This window comes from Hevea brasiliensis, chromosome 18, assembly GCF_030052815.1.
Source record: "Hevea brasiliensis isolate MT/VB/25A 57/8 chromosome 18, ASM3005281v1, whole genome shotgun sequence".
NCBI classification, from domain to species: Eukaryota; Viridiplantae; Streptophyta; class Magnoliopsida; order Malpighiales; family Euphorbiaceae; genus Hevea; species Hevea brasiliensis.
In genome coordinates this window covers 13,732,532-13,752,645 of record NC_079510.1, presented here as the reverse complement: position 1 = coordinate 13,752,645, position 20,114 = coordinate 13,732,532, and the positions used below count along the sequence as shown (strand labels likewise).

At 32.7% G+C, this 20,114-nt stretch overlaps 1 protein-coding gene across 1 annotated transcript; it reads left to right on the top strand.

The window, feature by feature from the left end:
• The first annotated feature begins 5,307 nt into the window (after positions 1–5,307).
• Positions 5,308–12,291, top strand: LOC110673815 (G-type lectin S-receptor-like serine/threonine-protein kinase At4g03230). Its single transcript, XM_058140701.1, has 8 exons — positions 5,308–6,853; positions 8,412–8,906; positions 9,006–9,176; positions 9,266–9,477; positions 10,271–10,481; positions 10,592–10,829; positions 10,925–11,075; positions 11,749–12,291. The coding sequence occupies exons 1-8, from the start codon at positions 5,404–5,406 to the stop codon at positions 12,064–12,066; spliced, it is 3,246 nt and encodes a 1,081-aa protein (XP_057996684.1). The 5' UTR covers positions 5,308–5,403; the 3' UTR covers positions 12,067–12,291.
• Positions 12,292–20,114: the final 7,823 nt, after the last annotated feature.

Below are 20,114 nucleotides of genomic sequence, written 5' to 3'. Positions count from 1 at the left end.
AAAATTGTACATTAAAGTTGTAAAATAAATTATGAGTTATTTTGACTTAAAAAAAATTGTATTATGTTTCTTGTATCTCAGTCTTTGAAAAATTACTATAGATTTGAGTTGAGAAATATGTTGTGTTGAGAAACATGTTGGAGTTGAGATTTGAAAATATATATTGAAGTGCTTTTTACAGGTTTTTCTGAAGAACTGTTTTATCCAAAATACAGATGGCACTCTGCCAAAAATTTTACAGAAATTCCAAATAATTCAAATGTGTTAGTTCTATCACTTCAGTTCAAAAAGGTTTTTAACACCTGTAAATAGTGCTCACCACTGTAAAAGAAGTAAGAGAAATTTTTAAAATCCCTTGTAGTGTATTTAATGGGTTATCAGTAGACGGAGTTGGTAATTCATTAAGTATACTACGGGATCATGTTATACCTTACAGAGGGGTAGGGTGTGACATATTTATAATTTTTGATAAATCTAAATTTTTTTGCAAATTTTATAGAAAATCCGGCAGAGTGCCGGCTATAAATTAGAAAACAGTTCTTCTGAATCTGTTTAAAAACACTTCCAATATAATTAAAATTTCAATCTCAGTCAACCACCAACATTTTTCAATAACATTTCCATTTCTCAATCATTCATTTCTCATGGTATTCATATATAAGCAATAAATAAATACTCAATTTTCTTTTCATAAACACAATTTCCACTATTTACATTAACATCAAAATACATTACATAAGTCTTAATTACACAAGAGAAAATAAAAGTCAATGACCCTTCTCTGGAGTCCAAAAAATTATTTTATAAATTTTCCCCCAGGTCTAGGGCTCCTAGTTGCGAGAACCGCAACTTCCTATTAGGTTACCCATCGCTTGAGCACCGGCTCATTTAACTTGGTTGTATTTTATTTCTAAAATTGTTCCTAAATTTTTCTTATTAATATTTGAGTTAATTATGGTTCCTCACTTTAGTTTAAATATTTTTTCAGATGTTCTAACTGTTCGGACCGACACTGGTCACCGGAACAGTAGAATGTACGGAGTTGCTACAGGGAGGGTGTTACAAACTTCATCAATTCAACATCCATCCCAACCAATTTCAACATCATTTCTCAAATTCCAAAATTCAACATCATCAAAATACTAATAATTAATTTCATTCAAATTAAAACAAAATACTACAATTTATATTTCATTTAAGATAAAACAATTTATATACATCATTCCAAAAATATACATTAGGAAAATCCAAACTAAAATTTATTACAAGCTTTATACAACTCTATACAACTTTATACAACTGCTCATGATCATTTTCTACATTTACATACATTACATACATCAAAATAATTTTTACAATCAGGGTATAAAATATACCCGATAAACTTCAGAGTAGTTAGCTCCCCAATCCTCAGTAGCTCACTCTGCTACTCCTCTAGTCTCTATATCTGCGTCAGCAATAACAGCCATTGTTGAGTACTAGGACTCAGTGGTGCACAACATACTAAAATAACCTTTATGTAAAATTTAAATCATACTTATTCAAAAATTAAACTGAATATGAGAAATAAATATAAAACATGATTTATATGCATTTAATCCAAACAATTTCATTTCGAAAGTCTCAAAAATTTTTTTATAAAAACACACAGTTATATTATGCCATTCGAAACAAATATAATCTCAATAGCCAGAGGCTAAGGAGAAGTTACATCATAAGGCTAGCTAGCTCAAATATATGAGAACTCATTCTTTTTCTTCTTCTACTGGCACACACCTCAACACTTTAGCCAGAGAAGGAATCAAAATTCGAAACTAATTTCCCCCACTAGTCATGCTAGTGAGGTATTTAAATATATGGTCATGACACTGTGGTTTCAAAACTATCTTAACAATTTACTAAACATTTATTTCCATTTCAAACACAAACAATTAATCTTTCAACAATTTAAATAAGAAGCATAGTAAACATTTCAGGACAATAGTGTCACAATTCAATATTCAATTTATTCAAAACAATGTGCGGAAGAAAATTTACAAAAACTCTATGTTGTGCACAAATCTTATACCAGTCGCCTCTTAGCCTTGACTCGATCCCTCAGGTTCTTTCCTGGTATTCTTTTCCACTGAAACACACAGTTTCACAGTGTTTCAGTATCATAACTTATTATAAATCCAAAAATAAATTCAAATTTACTTTTACCTAGCTTTAATATGCTAAACTTGGCGTTCTTTAAAATTTGTGTTTCGGAGTTACTATTTACTACACTATTCAAGTCAATTTGTTGACTTTCTAAGATTTAATAGGTATGAAAATTTTAATTTCACTCACATACCACATTTTGATTACCTAATTTGTTGATTTTAGTTGTTTTCTCAAAACTTAAGTCTTTTAGGCAAAATTTCAAATTTTCAGTTTTGGTATCCTATGTTGCACTATTCCATTGGTCATGTTGCTGTTAGAATTTGGCTAAGTTTTCTTCATAGAAATTGTTCCTTATTGTCTTAACTTTATTCTCCTTTTCGAATCACTCCAATTGGAGCTTTGTAGCTCAAGTTATAGCTATTTGAATCATGGCTGCTGGATTGGCCTAACCCAGATTTCTGGGCACCAAAACTGGTTCTGGCAGTTTTAGGTCATCAAATTCGGGTGGCTAAATGACTTGGTTGAGGGCATAATTTGGGTTTGTGTTCTTCATAAAAGTTTTAGGTCTATATCGCAGCTTTCTACTGGTAAAATTTCAGGTCATTTTGACCTACCTAACCCAAGTTATGGCCAAATGAACAAATACTGTTCATTTGGTCATTTTTGTACAGGGCAAAACACTCAATTCTTGATTTGGCCAATTTGTTCACTATGCTATGATCACTTTTTGGGCATGATTCCTAAATAAAAAATGTGTCATTTTGTGTCTAGTTTCATTTCCAATTGGCCTCACACTAATTGGGTTGGTAAATTTTCAGTTTTGGTCCCTGAAAGGGACCTTGGTTCTGCTGCCTGCAGCATGTCCCTAAGCAATCCGAATTTCCATTCAATTCCAACACTTCCAACATACCACAATTGGTCACAAATGACCATTTTTCAGCTCAAACTAGGTCAAACACATCATTTGACCAATTCTCCAATTTTTGTCTTCCAAAACCCTAAGTACAAACCCTAATTCACATTGTTATTACATTTAACTAATTCAAAGCATACCAACATCACTTCACCACTCATACAAGCTTACTAACATATTTAATTCAATCAAATTCATACATTCCCATCTCAAACCCTAGCTGGCCAAAATCCATGCCTAGTCCTCCACACTTGTTTTCATTTCATTTTAAGCATATTTCTAAGTTCATTAAGCTATAAATACAATAATTAAACTAAAAGTTTGAAGTTTTAATTACTAACCTTATGCAGAATTTTCTTTCCCTTCAAACCTCTTCCTTTCTTCTTTCTTTCTTCTTCAATCTCCTCTTCTAGTTGTCAAAACAAGTTTTAATCATGGTAGAACAATTTTCTATGGTGGAAAATTAAAATTTGCAAGCTCAAAAATGAGCTTCAATGGTGGTTTTGTGGAGAGGGAGAGGTGAGATATGGGAGACGGCAACTTTGTGAAAATGACACTTTTTGATTTTTTTTTTTGCTTTTTCTTTTATGAATTTTTAATCTTATGGAAGACCAATAATTATCCAAAATTTATTATTATTTTTAGTTAGTGTTTATTGCATCATGCATGATGTCATCACCTTTCACTTTTCCTTTTTCCCTTTTTTTTCTATTTATTTTTCCATTAGTTCTTTAATTTAATTTCCAATTCTGAAATTTTCTTTTCTCCGATTTTATTGGACAGTTAGGTCAGAAGTCAGCTCTCAGGGTCAATTGACCAAATTGCCCCTCGCCGGTTCGACCCGATTTGCAAATAATTCAATATTTATTCCGGATCTCTGATCTAATTATTTGACCGGCTTAACATTTCTTTTTCATGATTTTTTCTTTTCCACTGTGTTCGCAATAGTCCTAAGGACCGCAGCGTCACATTTTACGGTTCAAAATTTGAGTTTAAATCGACTTCGCAGTCCTTCCCGAGAAGGTCACCCATCGCTGTGACTCTCGGCTCATTTAACTTCTTATGTTCTGTTTTTTTTTTATTTATACTTAACTAATTGATAATTACTAATTATTTGTGTTTAGGGCTTATCTAGTTGTCTTAGATATGGTTCTAATCCTCTTAATTTTCCGGACCGACACGGGATCACTAGAATAATGAAATATACCAAACTATACAAATAGGGGTGTTACATGGTGTGTATATGGATATGGGTAGAATGGGTAGACGCGGCTATTTAAAAAATATGCTATTTAGTTATTGTATTTTACTTTCGTTAAATTATTTAATTTTTCTGTCAAGTTTTCTATTAGCCAATACCAGTTAAACTATTATTTACTTCTTTTATTTTAGTGAAATTAATTAGCTATTCTATGTTTTTTGAAAAATACTGCTATTTAGTCTCTTTATTTTAGTAAAATTAATTAGTTAATTTCTATATTTTAAAAAATATATTTCTATATAAAAAATAAAAAAATTTTATTATGTGGAGAATAAATCTATTTTTTTAATTGTTAAGTATAATTTTATTTAATTCCCTGATATCATTTTTATATTTTCTCTATTAAAATTAATTTTTATAAATTATCGTCTTGATTATTTGAAAATCTAGATCAAATATTTTTTTTAATGGAGAAAAACGCAAAAATGATGTACGAGAAATTAAATAAAAATATTTTAATAATTTAAAAATATAAATTCAGATTAGTTTTTATACAATAAAATTTTTATTTTTCATATAGAAATATGTTTTTTAAAATATAGAGATCATTAAGTAGTTTCATTAAAATAGAGAAATAAAATAAAATTATTTTTTTTAAATAATTAGTATCAATTAATATTTTCACTAAAATTGAGAGACTAAATACTAGTTTGATTAAACTAAAATTTATTGTCTAATAAAAAAAAATTGATAGAGAAATTAAATAGTTTAACGAAAATAAAATACACCGACATGTAATATATTTTTTAAAATATAAAAATTAAATAATTAATTTTATTAAAATATAAAAATTAAATAATAATTTTTTCAAAATTAATTGGGCCTTGAGTTAAACTTAATTAGTATAAAATTAAAATTTGTCTTTGTTAATTTAAATTTATGTAATTAAATAGTAATTTTATACATTCATTCTATGTGAAATTAAATAACAACCCTAGTCAGCTCCCCGCGTGATTTCATTATGTAATTTGTCTTGTCCAGCACAACCCACAGAGAGCCACACCCTGCAGACAACTAGTCGGATGATTACCGTGTAAAAGCGTTTGCTTACCAGTCAACCACTTCTTCAACCAGCAGAGACAAAATGCAGGTTTTCGCAGTAGAATCCTGTGGCCATTCTGAACGAGCTCTCTCTCTCTCTCTCTCTCTTCTTCCCCAAAGAAAGAGAAAGCAAGAAGAAATTAATCCAGTGCCATATATGTGTAATATCACAATTTTTGAAACCCACATGCTTTCTCGCATCTGCTTATCTTTCCCAGTCTTTATTCTCTGTCTATGTCTTTGTCCTTGTCCTCGGTTATGCTTAGCAAGGGATACCATATTGTTCAATGCTCCACTCAAGGACCAAGAGACTCTTGTTTCTGCTGGAAAAAGATTTAAGCTCGGATTTTTTTCCCCTAATGGAGGTGATAATAGCAGTAGATACCTGGGGATCTGGTTTTGGGGCTCAAAGCCGAGTATTGTAGTTTGGGTTGCTAACCGTGAAGTTCCAATTCGGGATTCAACTGGAGTTTTTTCCATTGCAGAAGATGGAAACATCAACGTATTGGATGCATATAATAAATCTTACTGGTCCACTGAAATTGGATCATCAGCGTCGTTTGTTTTCAACCGGACGTTGAAGCTCCTGGATTCTGGGAACCTAGTCCTAATTCAAGAAGGTGATAACGGAAAAATACTCTGGCAGAGCTTCGAGCATCCAACTGATACATTTCTTCCTGGCATGAGGATGGATAGGAAGTTGAAATTGGTTTCTTGGAAAAGTCAAGTAGACCCTGCACCGGGGGACTTCACGTTTCAGCTAGATCAAGAGAGACAAAATCAGTACATAATCTGGAATAGATCTGTACCATATTGGAAAAGTGAAGTTTCAGAAATGCTTGCCCGCACTGATCAGAGGCTCCAGATTATTTCCTACTTGCTTACAAATTTCAGCACGAGTAGCTTGTTAAGCAGTGATACATCTCCTTCACAAAAAACTCTGGCTTTCAATGTGACCAACCGGGATTACAATAATACAAGACTGGTAATGAATTTAAATGGGACGATACAATTTTTTTGGCCAGGTAATGAGACGGCCTCTTTGAAGTGGTGGGAACCAAGAGATCAGTGCAGTGTATTTAACGCCTGTGGGAAGTTTAGTAGCTGCAACAGTGCGAACAGCTTGCCCTGTAAATGCTTGCCGGGATTTAAGCCCAACAAACCGGAAAATTGGTATGCAGGGGACTTTTCATATGGGTGTAAAAGAATATCGCCAATATGCAGCAAGTATGCCAAGGAGATTGGCGACTTCCATAATCTGAAGAAGATGAAAGTGGGAAACCCAGACGGGGTATATGAGAATTTGAATGAAACTGCATGCAAGGACAAGTGCCTCAGCAATTGCACATGCCAGGCATATTCTTATCTTAAAGCTGAAAGGAGTGATGCCAGTAACGCTATATGTTGGATTTGGATACAAGACCTTAACAATATTCAGGAGAATTATGAAGGGGGTCGAGACCTCAATTACCGCGTCCTGCTTTCTGATATAGGTACTTATTTTCATTTTTTTTAGCTATAGTTTTGACATATATGCATGGTTTAATCTCTAGATAAAGAATCTGTTTCAATTTCAATTTCTGACAATTCAAAGATGACCATATCAAAAATTTTGTCAATCCCCCCATGCAATGGCTGTATTGAGATGACTTGAATGATTTTGTTATAGTCCTAAAATTCTACATCGGTTAAAATGGCAACTTGATTTGGGTAGATATATGGCCTTAAAGACTCTCTTGTTAGGAAACATTAATTGCACAACAAATTAAGCATTAAACAATCTAAATGAAATTTATGCTTTGGTCCATAAGCCTTTAGAATTATTTTATTTTAATTAAGTCTAACTTGATAACCTAATTTTAATTCCTTACTACCATTTATCTGTCTGTGACCCATTAGATTTCTAATATGTTGGCGATAAATATAATTAAATAAAATTAATACTTTAATTTTGTCATAAATTCATAATTGATTAATTATATTTGTAGATCATTATTGACATCTAACAATGTATAATGACTGCTCAAATATTAAAACTTGTCAAAATAGTTTAACTAATCTTTCTGTGATTAGTCTGTCAGTGTAATTAATATCTCTTCATCGTCATATTTCAATTTATACACTGATAAATGGAATACGTTAGTTATATATAAATTATTTCTGTTCTTACAGTTTGATTGATTAATTAAATAAGATTCTCAATTTTAATTTACCTTGTGCAAAGATTTAATAATCTACATTGGCCTAGAACAAATGAAATATTTTTCCTAATTACCTAGGGTGATGACTTCTATCTTGACAATTAAATATTTTCATATAGTTCATACATCCAACAACTATCACATCTATTATCTTTATATATAATGACATGTGAGCAGTATCAAAACATAGTAATTTCTATATAAGATTACTTAATATCCAAGTCTAAGGATAACTTATACGACAAGTCACTATAAGCACTTACACATTAGTTCTAGGTATCCTATATATCTTACTTTAATGAGAAGTATTGCTTCCTTTCATAAAAAAAAAGAATGCAACATGTGTTGATATGAATAGTTATATTAATTTCGAATTTTGATATAACATTGACTAAGAGCATTCATGAGTCTCGACATAATATTGACCAAGAACATTTGTAGTTTCCACTGCTATACATAAAAGTCTCATGAACTTTATTTTTGTTGGTTAATATCCATTAAAATTAACATGAACATTAAAGATAAAGCAACATTTATTAATAACAAAATATATGTAATTAAGTTATCACACTTGCAATTTTGGCTGGAGAGCACATACACTAACATCTCCTGCTGCTAGCTACATCTGACACAGCTAATTATTAGGCTTGAACACTCTTTAGACTAGTACTCATTTTACAATATAGTACCAGAATTGCTAAAAGCAAATGGTGAATAGAGATAGTTATCAAGAATTTGTATGCATCTTCCAATTGAAATTGGAAATAATTGAATGTTATGAATGATATTTTGGAAACGTTGATAATTATCAAGATTTAATTTTTGACATTTAGAGATTCTACTCATGCAGATCATATGAAAAGAAGTTGTAAAACTTGTGGCATCCACATCATCCCTTACCCACTCAGCACTGGACGAAATTGTGGTGATCCACTGTACAGCCATTTCTGGTGTGAAAATGAGACTGGTCAATTGAGCTTTTTAACAAATAACTTTATCAGCTATCCAGTAACTGGCATCAACAGAGAATCGCGTACATTTTCCATCCAAATTGAAGAAGCAGATTGTACATCTGTTGGTTCAAATCTGCAGCTTCCCCGGCAATTTGACATAGCTAGTGAATGCAATGCTTATCAAAGTAACTATAGTTTAGATCTATTTAAACGCAAAGGGTTAAAAAAAGAATTAGAAATAAAATGGAAGCCTCCATTAGCACCAGTTTGTGATAAACCTGATGACTGCATTGACTGGCCAAATTCAACTTGTTCTGGCCAGAATGAGGCGAAGTTATGCACTTGCGAAGAATCCTTTCAATGGGATTCGAACGAAGTAAATTGTACTTCAGGTTAGTTCAGATAACAAGTTAATTGTGCTTAATTCGTAGTTTAGTGTTGGATGATGGTTTTGATCTATCAGTAACTTTTGTGCTCAATTCCTCGTTTAGATCCATCTCAAGGATCTAACAAACAGAGACCAGAATCAAAAAACAAAAGCAAGAAACGGATACCATTTTATCAAGTCTTGTTGGGAGTTATTGCAACTGTTACAATAATCTCATATGCAGCATTCTATTTGTATTACATGAGAAGACGAAGAAGACGGGTCACTGTACAAGGTATTGTTTCGACCCAAAGAGAGTTAATTTTAACTTGTATCAATAAAATTGGTGTGTAATTAACCTTTCATGAATCTCTTTAATATCAGATAACAGAGAAAGAGCCCTGGAAACTGTAGCAATTTGTTTGTATGACAATCAAAGACAAGTCAAAGACTTCATAGATTCGAGTCGATTTAGGGAAGATGACAAGAAAGGCCTGGATGTACCATTTGTTGATTTGGAAAGCATATTAGCTGCTACAGATAACTTCTCAGATGCAAACAAGCTAGGAAAAGGTGGTTTTGGGCCTGTTTACAAGGTAAATTATTCTCTCTGCAATTATTTTTGAAAGAAAACTGATTTGGGTACATTCATGATGGGTCAACTCAGACCCAGGGCTTTTTTTTCCAATTTATTGTACAAAAAAAATGAAAACTTATTTCCCAAATCAGAGTAAAATTGTACACATGGACAAAGTCTTGGGGAGAACTGACACTCAAATGGGCAAGTTGTGCATTGTGGCGTGCAGTGGCCACACAACTTGCACATTGGAAAATTTTGGCTATGTTTTGTCCAGGAGAGCTTGGGAGCAAGGCAGTGTTTTTGGTGCTTTAACTTGGCAGAAATGCTAGCATTTCGTAGTCACTTTTTCAGTTTAAAGGAAGTGATATAGGGTGCTTCAAAATTATTCAGGCAAAGCCACATAACTATTTCTCATTTTAATTCTTGGAGTAAAACTGAATTACAGGTACATTTAAACCATGCCAATATAAATATAGTTCATTAAATAATGTGATCATATTTTGGATTGGTGATTTAAGAGTTTGCATGTCCATAGATTAGAACTCATGGTTTTATATTCCTAACATCATCCTTTTTTTAATTTCTTTTGTTGCTGTGAAGTAATATCATCAATTTGGTCAAAAGACAAACTATATTCATATGGAGATTTAGGATTCCCAAAGGAGGAATATAAGTTCCTTACAGTTTGATTATAGTGTATGAATCTAATTAGCAAGATTGGGAGCAAACCAATTGCCAATTAGGAAAACCTTTAGGGTTTCAAGTAACTTGATATTGATTTTACAATCTGTGCATGGAACTATGTCAAGGGAAAGTTTCAAGGAGGACAAGAAATTGCTATAAAGCGACTATCCAGTGGTTCAGGACAAGGTTTGGAGGAATTCAAGAATGAAGTTATATTGATTGCCAAGCTTCAACATCGGAATCTTGTTAGACTTCTGGGCTATTGTGTTGAAGGACATGAAAGGATGTTACTTTATGAATACATGCCTAACAAGAGCCTAGATTCCTTCATATTTGGTTAGCTACCTTGCTCTTGCTCTTTTCTCTCTGTGTGTATGTATTGCAAAGAACTTTTAATTGGTTAATCACTAATCTTATGCTCCCACATTGCAACTAAACTATGCAAGACGAAACGAAATGTGCACTGTTAAATTGGGAGCTGCGCTTTACCATTATCATGGGAATTGCTCGAGGACTACTTTATCTTCACCATGATTCCAGATTGAGGATCATACACAGAGATCTGAAGACAAGTAATGTCCTTTTAGATGAGGAGATGAACCCCAAAATTTCTGATTTTGGCTTGGCAAGGATCTTTGGAGGCAAACAAACAGAGGGAAGCACGGAGAGAGTTGTTGGGACTTAGTAAGTTTTTATTATGCAGATTTATTGTTACTTGTGGTGCTTATTAATTAATCTAGCTTTTGTCTCACCTAAATCAACTATTGCATGTTATGCAGTGGGTACATGTCTCCAGAGTATGCATTGGATGGGTTTTTCTCAATCAAGTCTGATGTCTTTAGCTTTGGGGTAGTTATGCTTGAAATTATTAGCGGAAAAAGGAACACTGCATTTTACAAGTCTGATCAAGCATTCAACCTTCTTGGCCATGTAAGTGTTCAAAATTTTATACATACAAGCTCTTACCACTCTAGTTTTTTTTAGGGCTTTTGGCTTTTTTGATTCTATCATGAAGTTTTGTTTTTGGCAATCAAATATTTTAACTTTTAATCAAGTCTTGCTTTAATGCAAGATGTAATCAAGACAAATCTTTCTTTCTTTTTTTTTTTTTTTTTAATTAAAAAGTCAAATTAATACAATGTGTTAGTTAATTGAAAAATTCAAAATTTGAAAATCGAACTTTATAATTTATATTCTAATTAATGGCTATATGCATATATATTTTTTAGGGTATATATTCAAGATACTAAAATTCAAGTTAACTTGATTATTATAAAAAAATTTAAAATTAAATATTAATTAAAACTCAACCGGTGTTCTACTCTAGTAGTAAAGATGGGGCTTATGATTAGGAATGGGAAGTTAGGTTACAAATCTCATAAATATTGTCTGTCAATACTAATATGATTTATTTAGTGATACTATGGTCATTTCCAAAGTAGTAAAATCTTGAATTTAAATTTCAATTAAAACCAATTATATCAATAAAATATTAAATTAAAATTCAAAATATGTAAGTAAACAAAATTTAAAATTCTATAGAAACTTTAAATATTGAATTTTCTCTGTATATATACTAATTTTGATTGTTGAATTATCCCAGGCATGGAGGCTATGGAAAGAAGAGAAGGCATTGGATCTGATGGATCAAGCATTATGTGAAAGTTGCAATGCAAATGAATTTATGAGATGTGTTAGTGTTGGGCTGTTATGTGTACAAGAAGATCCAAATGATCGTCCCAACATGTCAAATGTTCTGTTCATGCTTGGAAGTGAAAGTGCAACTCTTCCAAGTCCAAAGCAACCGGCCTTCATAGCAAGGAGATCACTTTCTAATGAAGCTGCTTCTTCCTCTTCTTCTTCTAATAAAGTAGTGGAGGCAAATAGTGAATTGACAACTAGCTTAAAAGATGGCCGATAATAGTATTGTGTGGATGCTAATTTCTATTATTTTTCTTTGTATTTTTTTATACAATGAAGTAAATTTTTTCAGTTATTTGTTTGGATAGTAAGAAAGTAGAGGAAATAGGAGAGAAAAAATAGAAGAAAGGAAGAAGCAGAAGGTAGAACACTGAGATTCAAGGAAGGAGATTGTTACTTAAGATTCATCAACTGCACGCACACAACAAAGTTTATTCTCTTCAAATATTGGTAGTGAATCTAACTCTAGCGTGTGGACACATTTCCCTTGCATCAATTCCCACACCCTGAATAAAACTACGGCTATTGAAGTTTTAAGCTTCAGATGACTCTTTTGTCCAGTGCTAATTATGTAACTCCCTCACTGTTAGTAGTCCGTACGTTCTACTGTTCCGACGACTAATGTCTGTCCGAACAGTCAGAATGTCTGGAACTACACTTAAATGATAGTGAGGAGACATAAACTGATGAAATAAATGATAAGAAAATATAAAAAAAATTAAGAGAAAATAAAAGAAAGGAAATGCAACTAGGTTAAATGAGTCAGAACCGTAGCGATGGGTGACCGCACTGGGAAGTCACTGCGTAGACAGTTGACGACCCTAGACCGTGTCGATACAGACGAAATGAAAATTAAAGAAACCGTTGGATCAAAAATTAAATCGGTATTACCGAAAAAATTGGACTATAACTCGAAGAAGAGCATTTTGGTCATTTAGCACCTAGAAATTGACTTTTGACCTAAATGTCCATTAAAAATAAGTGAAAGTAAAAATTTGAAAACCCCATGAAAATAAGAAATTATATGTGAAATGTAATTAAGGAAAATGAGGGGGTATAATTAAAATTATTGAAACTTGATTATTATAATAATTAAACAATTTATAGTGGGGGTATATAAAGCCATAAAATGACAAAGTCACAACCACTAATTCATCTTCTTCCTCACTTCATCAAATGGCCAAACCAAAGCTCCCAAGTTCTTCCATGGAGCTCCTTCATGCAAAGCTTAAATCACTCTCATTTTCAACCTAAAATCACAAGCTCACTTCACAAAAACTAATCCTCACACCTTGGGAAGACTATAGGCAGTAAAAGGAAGGAAAAATTTGGAAGTTTTATGAAATATGCAAATTGGAAGTGTTCTGTTGTGCAGGTTGAGTATTTGTCGAGGGCAGTGTATTTTTTGAGCCATAAGTGAGCTTGTGTGGCTCCAATTAGTATGAGGCCAATTGGAGGTAAAATTAGACCTAAAATTCATCAATTTTTTTGTAGAAATCATGCCAAAATTCTGTCCAGAAAATGACCAATATGTTGCCCTAATCAGGACTACTATTTGGTGAACCCAGAAAATTGACTAAATTAACAGTATTCATTCATTTGGTCATAACTCACTCTAAACAGGTCTAAATGACCTGAAATTTATACAATTAGAAAGCTTAGACATAGGGCTACAACTTATATGAAGAGTACAAAGCCCAAAAATGCCATCAACCAAGTGAAATTGCTTGTCTAAGTTGGGGTACCAAAATTGTCCAGAACCAAAACAGCCCAGAATTGCCTTTATCTAGGCAACTTGACCAGTTTTGACAAAAAGGCCATAACTTGATCCATAGAACTCCAAATGACATGAAATTAGAACCAAAATTTCAATATGACATAGACCTACAATATTGGTATTTTGCCTATAACCCAGAAATCAAGGGCATTAGGTCATTGAGCTAGGTCAAGACAACATACAAAATCTAGAAATTTGAATAAGTGACCATTGACTCCAGATTAGTCTTTTAATGATATCTCCCACTAGAAATCTTCAATTGAAATGAGCCATACCACTATGGAAACCTAAGAAACAGATCTTCAACTTTGTTTTAGACATCTTCCTCAACTTATGAATGTAAGAAGCTTAAATATTGGGTCAAAACTACTGACCTAATTGAAATCCTGTTGCTATAAGATACTTGAGTCTAGTCCAATAATGTGGCTATAATTAATTCTACAAGACTTAAAAAATTGCAACTAGAAATTCTGAGTGATCATAAGACATAGGGAAACAAATCCTATGAAGAACACTAGGCCTAAATGTTGTTACAACCTGTCCAAAAAAATTGGTCAAAGTATGTTACCCAAATTGCCTAATTAAGGTCCAGAATTTGCAACTGAACCAATTATGGTTATTTGACCATAACTTGAGTTTTATAAATCCAATTGACATGATTTAGAAAAAGAAATAAAGACAAGACATATAGGAACAACTTCTATGAAGGAAATGTGGCCAAATAGTAGCTACAAATTGCTCAATTTAATATGCAAAATTAAGATACTAATACTGAACCTAAAGAAAGGTTCTTGAAATAAATTATGACTTATCCCTAATAAGTCACTACATGCTAAATTACATAAAATAAGTATATGGAATCTACTTTCCCACAATACATGGACATAAAAATTCTATAAAATAATTATTAATACTTAATTGCCCACAGTAAACCTAGGCTTATATATATATAGTTGGATCGATTGGTATACCAATTAGGGACTATAGATAGCAGTACTGCCTACATGGATAATCATTGAGCGATAATATATGTCTATTATGATTGATCTATAGGCTCTATTCTTGCCCGTTGGCCATTGTGCCTAATTATATTTCTGGCTTTAAAAGCCTGCTCGCTGGCCTTGTGCCTAATATGACAGATGTATACAGGATAGACATATGGCTGTCTAACCAGTATATGCCCATGTATCCAGTGCTTATAGTCTGTTATACTTGGGCATTGATATGATTTTAAAAGATTGAGAATGAAATAAATGCACAGATAAGATCCTGATAAATCAATTGATTCCAAAGTGCAATAAAAATACAATTGACCTAGAATTGTTATTTCAATTTATTTAGTTATTTTCATTTTCAATTATGCACCACTAAGCAATTTTCTTAGCGTGTTGGTTTTTTCATCTCGTAGGTACTGAAGACCAGTGGCCGCCACAGCAGCAACCGCCACAGTAGTACTTTGTCTACATCTGACCAGATTTGCTACAGTCTAGAGTCACCACAGTAGTCTGCATTTTATTTTAGTAGGGCTCATGTATAGACTAGCATTTTGATTCATGTATAACGAGATGTATGTTAAATTTGAACATTGTAAATAAATGTAGTTATATTTTGAGACTGTAAATAAGTTTGTGAACTTTGTATATGAATTTTCTTATGAATGATTTATTATATGAGAAAATGAATGACATGTTATATGATTAGATCAATGGATATGAAATTGTTTTTAATAGGTGAATAGTGAAACCCGTCAGATGCTAATAAAACAGAGGAGGCTCTGCCCGGGTATCCACTGTCACACCTTACCCCTCTGTAAGGCATAACATATTCCCGTAGAATACTTAATGAACTACCAAACTTCACCTACCGATAACTCATTAAGTACCCTACAAGGGATTTTAAAACAATTTTCTTATTTTTGATAAGTAGTGAGCATTTCCAATAAGTATTTAAAATATGTAATTAAGTTGAAAGCTAGTTGAAAATTTTTGCCCATTTTATTTTTCCGCAAATTTTATAAAAATTTTGACAGAGTTCTATCTATATTTTGAGAAAACAGTTCTTCAAATACCTGTAAAAAGCACTTCTAAAAATTTTTCTCAACCACTACTTCGATTTCACAACCAAACTCAATCAATTTCACAATCATTTCAATAAATTTCTCAAGTTAAAAATTCAATAATCCTCAGCATACTAGCAATACATTTCATTTAAATTAAATAAAATAGTTCCACTCATATTTCATTAAAGACAAAACAATTTATACACATCCTTACAAATTTATATCAAAAGAAACACAAACTAAACTTTATTACAAACTTCATACAAATTTTTGTACAAGCTGCTCAAGACCCATTTGCACGTCCATACATTTATATGCAATACATACATGAAAAGAAATATTTACAATTAGGGTATAAATTATACCCGATGACTTTAGGCTGATAGCTCTTCACACCTCAGCAGCTCAGTCTGCTGCTCCTCTAGTCTCTGTATCTGCGACAGCAATAGAAGCCATCGCTGAGTACTAGGACTCAGTGGTGCACAACATACTAAAATAATCTTTATGCAGAATATAATCACATTTATTCAAAAATTTGACTAAACATAAGCATTAAACACAAAACGTGAATTATGAAATTTTAATGCAAACCAAGTTCATTTCGAAGTATCAAAATACATTTCATAAAACCCACAGTTAGATCATGCCATTCGAAACAAATAGAATCTCAATAGCCAGAGGCTAAAGAGAAATCACATCACAAGGCTAACTAGCTCAAATATATGGATATCCATTCACATCCTCTTCTACTGGCACACCTCAACACTTCTCCAGAGAAGGAATCAAAATTCGAAACTAATTACCTTCACTAGTCGTGCTAGTGAGGTGTTCAAATATATGGTCATGACACTGTGGTTTCAAAACTTATCTTAACAATTTGCTAAACATTGTCATTTCAATATACATAACAACTTTCAACAATTTAAATCAAAACATCATAAGAATGCCATAATTCAATATTTCACATTATTCAAAACAGTATGCAAAAGATGATTATAAAAAGTATAGGTTGTGCACAAACCTCAAGCGAGTCACCTCTTGGCCTTGACTCGGTTCCTCGGGTTTTTTTCCGGTATTCTTTTCAACTGAAACACACAATTTTATAATGTTTCAGTACTAGAACTTAACATAAATCCCAAAATAATTTAACTTCACATTTACCTAGTTCTGATGTGTTAAATTCGACGTTCTCGAAATTTTTGTGTTTTGGGTTACTATTCACTACACTATTCAAGTCAAATAGTTGACTTTCTAAGGCTTAATAGGTATGGGAACTCCAACTTCACCCACATACCACATTTTGGTCACTAAACTTGTTGGTTTTGGTTTTTTACTCAAATCCTAAGTCTTTTAGGCAAATTTGGTAAATTTCAGTTTTGGAGTCCTAAGTTGCACTGTTCCATTGGTTACTTTATTGTTGGAACTTAGCAAAAATTTCTTCATAGAAAATGTTCCCCATGGTCTTAAGTTTATTCTCCTTTTTGATTCACCCCAATTGGAGTTTTGTAGCTCAAGTTATAGCCAAAATATAGTTACTGTTCACGTGCACTATTCATGCTGCAATTTTGGTTCTGGCAGATTTTTGATCCAATTTCGTTCAATAATTTGATCAAGTTAAGTCCGTAATTTGGTCTAATTTCCTTCATACGAAATGTTCTACTATGTCTTAGGTTTCAATCGGTTCAAGATTCACCTAAATCGGAGTTTTCTAGAGAGAGTTATAGCCATTGAAACTTTACTGTTCAAATGGCAATCCTGTAGTTTTGCAGGTTCAGTAACTCAACTTTGCTCAATAATTTGATTAGGTTAATGGCATAATTTGGGTTGGTGTTCTTCATGAAAGTTTTAGATCTATATCTTCTCTAATAACTGGTAAAATTTCAGGTCATTTTGACCTTCCTAGCTCGAGTTATGACAAAATGAACAATTACTGTTCATTTGGTCAGTTTGTGCAGTGGCAGACTGCTCTTAACCAACTTTGGTCAATTGGTTCACTAGGTTTTGGTCAGTTTTTGGGCATGGTTCCTCAATGAAAATTGTGTCATTTTATGTCTATTTTCATCCCCAATTGTGGCATATCATTTGGACTTGTAAAATTTCCGTTTTGGTTCTTCAAAGTTGGCAGCATGACCATTTACCCTACGAATTTGACTTTCATTCTAACAATTCCCACACATCTCCTTTGGTCATTATTGACCATTTTTCTCTTCACAATAGGTCAAAGTCATCATTTATTCATTTCTCCAAAATTTCCCTCAAAACCCTAGGCCTCCAAACCCTAATCTCACTACTTAATTACCATTAGTAATTTCAAAGTTCCCTACTATAATCCTTCAACTAAAGGAGGTCCATAACTCATTCAAACCCATTAAATTCATGCACATCATGGCCCCCTTCAAGCTGGCCGAAAATTCAATAATGGTCCCTCCCCCATATTTTCATTTCATTTCATTAATTCTAAGCTCATTTCAACCATCACATATGCATTTAAAATGGAAAAATGACAAATTAACAAACTAACCTCAACTTAAACACCAATCATCAATTGTTCTCTTTCTTTCTTCTTTCTTTCTTGTTCTTAAGTTGAGATTACAAGGTCTAGTGAGGTTTTTAGGGGAGTTATGTAAATTGGGTGAAGGAATTTAAGCTTAGATGTAAGCTTAGATGAAGGATTTTCATAGGAGTTTATGGAGGAAGATGGGGCGGCAACCAAGGGAGAAGAAGAAGTGATTTTTGTTTTTTTTTTCTCTTTTCTTTTCTTTATTTATTTTAGTTATGGAAGACCATAAAAAACCTAATTAATTAATTTATTAATTATACCTTTTATGGCATCATGCATGATGTCATGCATGATGTCATCACCCTTTTTACTTTTTCATTTTTCTCTTTTTTTTTCTATTTTTCTATTAGTTCTTTAATTTAATTCTCGATTCCGAAATTTTCTTTTCTCTGATTTTATTTAACAGTTAGGTCAGGAGTCAGCTCTCGGGGTCAATTGATCAAATTGCCCCTCGCCGGTTCATCCCGGTTTGCAAATAATTTCATACTTCTTCCGGCTCCCTGACCTAATTATTTGACTGGCTTAACAGTTCTTTTTCGTGATTTTCTCTTTTCCACTGTGTTCATAAGGGTCCTAAGGACCGCAGCGTCACTTTTTACGGTTCGAAATTTGAGTTTAAAATGACTTCGCAGTCATTCCCGAGAAGGTCACCCATCGTTGTGACTCTCGGCTCGTTTAACTTCTTATGTTCTGTTTTTCTTATTTATACTTAACTACTTGAACATTACTAATAAGTTGTGTTTATGGTTTATCTAATTGTCTTAAGTATGGTTTTAATCCCCTTAATTGTCCGGACAGACACCGGTCACCGGAGCAGTGAAATATACCAGGCTATACAAATAGGGGTGTTACATCCACAGAAATAATTTATAAAATAAAAAAAAGATCTCCACATGTTTTAAATGAAGTTTAAAATTAACAATGAATAGGACAGCATAAGATAGGGTGCTCCGGCACCGAATGTGCACACCTTACTCGGCTACACTGTAGACAGGTGAGGGGTGTCACATTTAATAGTATCAGAGCATAGGTTTAGGCAATTCTAGACCTAGATAGATAAAAAGAAATAGTTTGCATCACATGCATGGGCCTTTAAATAGAGTCGAGGTGACACTAATATAAATATGTTCTGTGACACTCCTTACCCATCTACAGTATAGCCGAGTAAGATATGCCACACAGTGTACCGGAATACCATATTTTATCTCAATTATTTTCATCATTCCTTAATTTATTTCTTTATGATGATGAAATGCAATTTGTGAAATTTGACTCATTTAAGTCATTCATTGAAATTATAAATTCATTTGAGGTTCCGAAAATTTTATAAAAAATCCAGCAGAGTACCGGCTAAAAATGGCTAAAAAAGTTCTTCGGAACTTGTGAAAAATACTTCCAATAGATTTCCAATCATTGTGAAAAATACTTCCAATACATTTCCAATCATTCTCAAACTCCATTTGCATCAACATAATCTCAATATTCTCAATCATTTCTCACAACTTTTTCTATTTGACATTCATTCATTTCTCATGATAATCATGTTCAAATCATCATTAAATACTAAATTTTCATTTATAAACATCAATTACAAATATTTGCATTAATACTAAAATATATTACATGAGTTTTAATTTATACAAGAGAAAATAAAAGTTTGATTACAAATAGTACAAACAGTATAAAATACCAAAATGGGACCTAGTGTCCTACTAATGCACTGTAGCCTGTGAGGTGACACGGATACTATGCAGAACTGTGAACGGCCTCACCCAGTCTGTGGTCTACTAGGCTCTCTGTCCAAATCTTCAGTACCTACGCGTTGCAGAAGCGATGCGCTAAGCATAAAGCGTAGTGCTTAGTGGTGCCAAT